The sequence below is a fragment of the Tasmannia lanceolata genome, unplaced genomic scaffold (genome assembly GCF_043159265.1).
Source record: "Tasmannia lanceolata isolate RefF3 unplaced genomic scaffold, GAP_Taslan_0.1 ptg000021l, whole genome shotgun sequence".
Classification (NCBI taxonomy): Eukaryota; Viridiplantae; Streptophyta; class Magnoliopsida; order Canellales; family Winteraceae; genus Tasmannia; species Tasmannia lanceolata.
The window spans coordinates 12,020,626-12,028,508 of NW_027518698.1; the positions used below are offsets into that span (position 1 = coordinate 12,020,626).

General features: G+C 44.4%; 1 protein-coding gene across 1 annotated transcript; it reads right to left on the bottom strand.

The window, feature by feature from the left end:
- Positions 1 to 4,518: 4,518 nt before the first annotated feature.
- On the bottom strand, positions 4,519 to 7,514 carry LOC143855517 (uncharacterized). Its single transcript, XM_077365663.1, has 2 exons — positions 4,824 to 7,514; positions 4,519 to 4,711 (listed from the first exon to the last, which is right to left on the bottom strand). The coding sequence occupies exons 1-2, from the start codon at positions 7,407 to 7,409 to the stop codon at positions 4,703 to 4,705; spliced, it is 2,595 nt and encodes an 864-aa protein (XP_077221778.1). The 5' UTR covers positions 7,410 to 7,514; the 3' UTR covers positions 4,519 to 4,702.
- Between the last annotated feature and the right edge of the window lie 369 nt (positions 7,515 to 7,883).

A 7,883-nucleotide genomic window follows, 5' to 3' on the forward strand; every position in this document is an offset into this window, starting at 1 on the left:
AACAGGACTCTGAAGAATTGAACTCGACTTGACAAAGGAAAGACTTTGACAAACAACGAACGAGGACATTGACGGACACCTGACTCAAATACCAAGATAGACTGAAATCTGCTTCTTAGTCTGATAGGGTTTTTTTTTTTTTTTAAACAAAAAAAAATGGTAAAAGCCACTCTCTTAGAGTCTTTTGAATACCGTGTTTAAAGGTGTTTCAACCCTCTTTTCAGGATTTCTGCCATGGTTATCCTCCCTTCAGATTGCTCGATTTCAACTTCTCTGGCTCAAAGAGTACCAAAAGAAGTCTTGATGGTGCTTACTTAGACTTTGAGAAGGTGCCAGAGAAAATCGAAAGTTTAGCTGGCTTTTTAAAGCCTTGTCCTCTCTCCATGAAGTCACTGCCATGACCAAATCGCCTTTTCAGGTTTTCGATTCGGCGGACCATATGCCTTAATTTTTGCCTGGACTGTCTGCCCTTGCAGATTTTCCATCCAGCAGGCTCAGCACCCTGATTTTTGCCTAAGCCGCCCTTTCGGGTTTTCAGCTTAGCGGGTGAATGACCCTAACTTTTGCCTAGACCGCCCTTGCGGGTTTTCAGTCTAGCGGGTCTAAGACTCCATCATTTTTCTTTCTTTCTGTTTCTCTACAAACCTGGGCCTGAGTACACCAGAAGGACTTTCGGGTGGGCTTAGGTTCAAACCGGTTAGACTTTGGTATGTTTGCATGTATCTGGACCGAATCTGGATCCTCCAGACTGCCTACGTATCCTTAAAGAAATTGGGAATCAGGTCACGCGTAGTTCGGGTTTAAAATCTTTTATGACGAAAGTCATAAAAGATGCCCCTGGTTTAAGTTTAACAAAGAAATTTTGATTTTGCTTTTGGCTCACAGGTTCTTTTAGCGGAAAGGGGTTTCATTATTCATTTTTTTCTAGGCCCAACGGGTTTGCAAATAGTTTAAAACATTTGGGTATTGGCTTGAAGCTCAAATCGTCCAAGGATGGCCTCCTGGTGTACTTAAGCATAATATTTTTTTAATTGATCCAGGTTTGTAGGTTCATTTAATTTTTCTCCATTTTCATTGAGCAGTCTTACGGCTTTTCCAGGCAGGACTTCATCAACAATGTAAGGACCAGACCAGTTTGGCCTGAACTTTCCTCTTGGGTCAAATACCGGTGCCCTGTAGGACTTCAATACAAGATCTCCAGGCTTCAAATCTCGGACACGAACCTTCTTATTGAAAGCTCTCTCAATCCGTCTCTGATATCCTTGGATATGATATAAGGCTCTCAGCCTCTTCTCATCTATCATCTGTAGCTCATTGTGTCTGGCCTTCGCCCATTCTGACTCTGGCAGATCGGCCTCCACCATCACTCTCAAAGAGGGGATTCTTAACTCAACAGGGAGAACAGCCTCCATTCCGTACACCAAAGAATACGGAGTCACGCCTGTTGAAGACCTGATCGATGTTCTATAAGCCCATAAGGCATAAGGAAGTTTGTTCGACCAGTCCTTATATGTCTCAGTCATCTTACTGATAATGACTTTGATGTTCTTATTTGCTGCTTCAACGGCCCCATTCGTCTGCGGCCTGTAAGGAGACGACTTGTGATGCCTTATCCTGAACTCTTCACACAGGTGTAACACTTCTTTCTTGAAATGTGATCCATTATCTGAAATCAACTCGTGAGGTACTCCGTATCTGCAAATTATATTGGTACGGATGAACTTCGCAACTGTGTTCGAAGTGATGGAAGCATAAGATGCAGCCTCTATCCACTTTGTGAAATAATCAATAGCCACCAGAATGTACTCATGTCCGCTCGAGGATCTCGGATAAATCTTCCCAATGATGTCTATTCCCCATACCGAAAACGGCCACGGCGAAGTCAGGGAGTGCAACTCCGAAGGAGGAACATGAATAAGATTCGCATAGACTTGACACTTATGGCATTTTCTTACAAATGCGAAGCAGTCTGTTTCCATTGTAGGCCAATAAAATCCAAGTCTAAGGATCTTTCTAGATAGCATCTTCCCGTTCATATGAGGTCCACAAACACCCTCATGAGTCTGCTCAATAAGTTCTGCAGCTTTATCTTCATCAACACAAAGGAGTTGTATGCCATCAAATGACCTTCTATATAGCTCTTCACCGCAAATGATGAAATTCGCAGATAACTTCTGGAGAGTTTTCCTTTCCTTGCTTGAAGCTTCCGGAGGATGACCCTTGCCTGAAATGAGGTTTCTGATATCTGTGTACCAAGGCTTCCCATCTGGACATCTAGCTGAAATCTCTATAGCATTTACGTGCGCAGGGGCCCATTGCAGTCTGATGGCTAACGGTTGAACTTCCATTGTAGCGGAGATATCTAACATCGAGGCCAAAGTGGCCAAAGCATCAGCAAAATGATTTCTGGTCCTTGATAAGTGAGTAAATGTGACGCTCTTGAATTTTTGGACTAGAGATTCCAAATACATATTATAAGGGATCAATCTATCTTCTCGAGTTTTCCATTGCCCATTAATCTGGTAAATGATCAGGATGGAATCCCCGAACACATCAATATCTTGAATCTGCAATGCTAAGGCTGCTTCAAGTCCGGCAATACAGGCTTCGTACTCTGCCATGTTGTTGGTGCACTCGAACTGCAACTTGATGGAGATAGGAATGTATTCTTTCTTCGGAGAGACCAAGACTGCACCTACTCCTTGCCCACGACTGTTTACGGCTCCATCAAAGTACATTAACCACTTGGTACTGAGAACCTCTTCTTCTTCGATATCCATAATTTCTTCATCAGGGAATTCGGCTCTTAGAACAGCATTCTCCTCAACTGGAGCATCGGCCAATTGTTCAGCTATAACCCGCCCCTTAACTGATTTCTGAGTGACATAACTGATGTCGAACTCAGACAATAACAATAACCACCTTGCAGTCCTTCCTGTAAGGGCAGGTTTCTTAAACAAGTACTTTAGAGGGTCCATTCGTGAAAGCAGAAGAACCTTGTTTGAAAGCAAATAATGTCTAAGCCTCTGGGTTGCCCAAACTAATGCGAGACAAGTCTTCTCCAAAACAGTGTATTTTAATTCATACTCTAGCATCTTCTTGCTGATGTAGTAAATGGGTCTTTCTTTCTTAGACTCAAGATCCTGCTGAGCAAGCATGCAACCCATCGCTGTATCCGTGATAGATAAGTACAACAGCAACGGCTGGCCTGGAATAACTGGTGAAAGAACAGGGGGCAAGGATAGGCATTGCTTAACCTTTTCAAAAGCCTCCTGACACTCTTCATTCCACTTCTTCGAGGAATTCTTCTTCAGAAGCTTGAAAATGGGTTCACATGTCATCGTCAGATGTGCTATGAACCGTCTCAGATACTGAACTTTGCCAAGGAAACCTCTGATCTGCCTTTCTGTCTTCGGCGGCTGCATTTCTTGAATCGCCTTGATCTTCTGCGGGTCCACTTCGATCCCTCTTTCGCTGACCATAAACCCCAAGAGTTTCCCTGACGTAACGCCAAATACACATTTACTCGGGTTCAGACGAAGCTGATACTTCCTGATCCGCTCAAAAAACTTTCTCAGGGCAACAGTGTGCTCAGGCCGAGTCTTCCCCTTTACGATCATGTCATCAACGTAAACTTCAACCTCTTTGTGAATCATATCATGAAGAAGAGTCGTGGCGGCTCTCTGATATGTAGCACCAGCATTTTTCAAGCCAAACGGCATCACTCTGTAGCAATATGTACCCCACTGAGTGATGAACGCTGTCTTCAACATGTCTTCAGGTGCCATTTTAATCTGATTGTACCCTGAGAATCCATCCATAAAGGATAAAAGAGCATGCCCAGCAGTGTTATCCACCAGGAGATCAATGCTTGGAAGAGGAAAGTCATCTTTAGGACTTGCTTTGTTTAAATCTCTAAAATCAACACACATTCTGACTTTCCCGTCCTTTTTGGGCACCGGTACTATGTTAGCGAGCCATTCAGGATATTCCACCACCTGGATGAATTTTACTTCTAACAATTTCTTCACTTCTTCATAGACTTTCAACTCCCATTCTGTTTTGAGCTTTCGGAGTTTTTGCTTCTTTGGCTTAGCACCAAGGATTAAGGGTAATCTGTGCTGGACGATTTCCTCACTTAATCCTGGCATATCATCGTAAGACCAAGCAAAAACTTCTTTGAACTCTTTAAGCAGGGTGATCAATTCCTCGCGTTCTTCAGGAGATAAAGTTTTGCCGATCTTTATTTCCTGCATTGAGGTTTCATCACCAATGTTCACAGTTTCAACTTCCTCATCAAGTGGTTTTGCTCGGCGACTCTCCTCCTGTTGGATCATATGTCTGATTTCAGGGGGAGTTTCGTCGGCATCCTCATCAGAGGGGGAGTCTTGATTGTTATTATTAAGATTATCAGATTTTAGAGCAGATTCAGCAGATGAAATAGAGACAGGAATGTACTCAAAAGAAGAATCCTTCATTTCATTGGAATTTGAATCATATACATCAACAGACGAATTACCCTCATCGGGGGGTACAATGAACTTTGGACTCATTTTTACAGACTCGATGAAAATGTTGACACCTGCGTCAACTGACTCAGAACTATAAAAGGAAACAGCAACAGATGCTTTATTATGAACAGACTCCAACTCAATCTCGCTTGAAAAGGAAGAAACGTCGCCGATCTCAGGTGAATGGTCATCTATGGTACCTGCATCAAAAGACTCATTAGAAGATATAGACTCTGAATCAAACCCGGAGACTGACACGTATTTATGGACGACTGACTTTTCTGAAGGGATTCGTTTGTACTGGAAAATAACCTGGGGTAGGACTTGAGAAGTCCAGTTAGTCAGAGGTTCCTCAGCCGGGGTGATAAGACGAGTTGGGTCCAGTATCAGCGGGCTCCTGCCAATCACGGCCACAGTCTGTGACCCTTCTTGAAAAAGTGAATTCAGAAGACTCGGCTCTATGTGCTCTGTCCAATCAGCCTCAGACTCTGTCTCTACAATCTGCATACCCACTGGCTCATCTTCTAGCTCAAGATCGAAGAAAATCTCAAACCCCGGAAGCATCTGCCCTGTGCTCTCATCCAACCAAAATTCTGCAAAGCCACAGAAAGGAAAGGCTGCGCCTTCTTTTCGGAATCGGCCGTTCATTTTCAAATCAATGGGTGCCATTGGTAGCCCCAAGCCCCGACGACGGTTTTCTGCCCATTTCAGCATCAACTGTTTCATCTCTACAATTTCCTTCTTTGTAGGCTTGTAACCCAGTCCGAACAAACCATTGAATGTTTTGAACACAGGAAACTCGGTCAAACCCTGATGATATTTGCCTAACCCGGCGCCTGGCATATAGCCCTGTCGGCGAATCATTCTGATGACATTCGAATTCGTACTGGTCAGGAAACAAATTTCCTCATTCAAAGCCTCTTTGAAAGTGATCGTAGTCACCTCTAGTGAAAACCCCGTCAAATTGATATCTTCGGATCTTTCCCCAGTTATGTCCGGAGTGATCTGTCCTATCTCGAGATCAGGATCCCCCTTTACCGTTATCACTCTGTTCTTGCGAATGAACTTCAGTTTTTGGTGGAGAGTAGACGGAACAACCCCGACCTTGTGCATCCAAGGACGGCCAAGCAACAGTAAGAATGAAGCTTTAATATCTAAGACTTGAAATTCTACCTCAAAGTCTTCTCCGCCAATCTGTATCTCAGTGACCAAAGTCCCGATTACATCTCGGCGAGTGCCATCATATGCTAGAATACCCTGCTCGGATGGAATAAAATTCTCAGGACTGAACCCTAGGGTTGCTGCGGTGCTTAATGGGCAAACATTCAGTGCAGAGCCGTTGTCAACCAACACCTCTGGCACCTTCTTCTTGTTACAGAAGACTGTGATTTTAAGAGGCTTAGTATGGTCTCGGCCCTCAGGAGGTAAATCGTCATCAGCGAATGACAATGTTTTCGCAGCTCTGGCCATGGCTACGAGACTGACAAGCTCGTCAGGTGAGGTATTAACAGAAACTTGTGCTGCATTAAGCTCTTGAAGGACTAGCTTTCTGTGCTTCGATGAGGCCATTAGTAAACCCCATACCGAGATATTAGCCTGAGTCTTTTTCAGCTGCTTTAACAGGCTCTCATCTTCTTCGTTTGCGCTCACTTTATTCTGCCTCTGATTTTCTGAGTTTCTTGCAACCCCTGCCGGGTTTTCTACACTCAATTCTGGTGGTTTGAACACTCGCCCACCACGGGTCATGTGACGCATCTCGTTACACTGATCATCCAGCAACAGCAGTTCGTCTTCGTCCGTTCTGAAAACATAAGGTGCATTACTTACATCCTCTTCAAAGTCCTCCATCCTTAGAACATAGGTGGCTTCCTTTGCTTCTTCCAGACCAACATTCTGAAGCGCATATGACTGGGCTGAAGATGACTCAGCGAGTTCAGCATCGTCAAATGACAGCACATAAGGTTCTTTTTCTCTGAATTCTCTGAGCTCTTCATCGTCAAACTTCAAAACATATGTTTTATCAGATGTAATAGCGCAAATGAGAGCAGAGGGATCAAGGATGGGCTCATCTACAAAGATAGCGTTTGTAGTGGGAGGAGCAACAGCACGGTGGTTGGGGAGAGGATTCTGAGTGATATTCGGCCTTTCAACTGCAAGCTCATCTTTATCGATCATGTTCTGAATCGCGTGCTTCAAGGCCAAACAGTTCTCAGTCAGGTGTCCCGGGCCCCTGTGATATTCACAGTATTGATCCCTTCTCCAGTTTCCGGGCAGCGGATTAGGTACAGGTTTGACATCCGGAAGTCTGATCTTCTTGTCTCTGATCAACTTCTTAAGTATCATGGGCAGTGGAAATGGTAATGGGTCAAACTGCCTGAACTGCTTCGTCACCATTGGTCTAACAACTTCATCAACAGGCTTGGCCACTGGTCTGGTATAACTGACTGCTTGTACTTCCTTCGGTTGGATCATAGGCCTCTTCCCCTCTCGGACATCAGATAGCGTTTTGGCTCGGAGGCCCTTAGCAATAGCATCCTCGATCTGGGTGCCGGTCTTAATCAAATGATCAAAATTCTGATAGTGCTGCGGCGCCATGAAGTGAAAGTACTGCGGGGACAAGCTCTTGAGGACCAACTTTATCTGGTCTTCCTCTGACATTCTATGGCTCAGTTGGGCAGACTTGCGCCTCCAGCGCCTAATGAAAGATGTGAATGTCTCCTGAGGATTCTGCTTCAACAGCTTCAGATCTCTTTTAGTGACCTCGATCCCTTCCTCCATGGAGAATTGTTCTACGAATCGGTTAGAGATTTCTTCTAATGTCCTAATCTCTTCTGGTTTCAACCTCAAAAACCATCTTTTGGCTACCCCTATAAGAGACATAGGAAACAAATGAGCCATCTGCTCTCGACTTAAGCCATGCTGCTGGGAAAGAGTGATGAACCATCTGACGTGGTTTCTCGGACACCCAGTTCCATCATATTTGTCATAGTCTGGTGCCTTGAACTTAGGCGGAAATATGGCATTAGGGGACATCAGAAATTCAGAAATATCGAATCCCTTGGACGCTTGAACCTTCATGCTCTCAATGTCACGAGCCATCTTCTCATACTTATCGAACAACTCATTCTCCTTGTTAACCGGAGGGACAAAGTATTCCCCAGCATATTGCTGATCTTCTAGATCGATCTCTACGGGAGAGATGACTGGTCTGGTGAGGTTAGGAGATGTGGCCGGAGGAGGCTGAATGGCGGGATCTTTAGAAGTAGAGACCTTTTGAGTACTCTGGTCTTTTAGATGAGTCACCTCATCTTTCAACCCTGCTATATCTCGACACATATTTCTCAACATTTCCTGTATAGTTATCATGGGGTC

Coding starts and splice junctions, on each gene's coding strand:
- LOC143855517 (XM_077365663.1), bottom strand. CDS start 7,409: ATGGCTCATTTGTTTCCTATGTCTCTTATAGGGGTAGCCAAAAGATGG.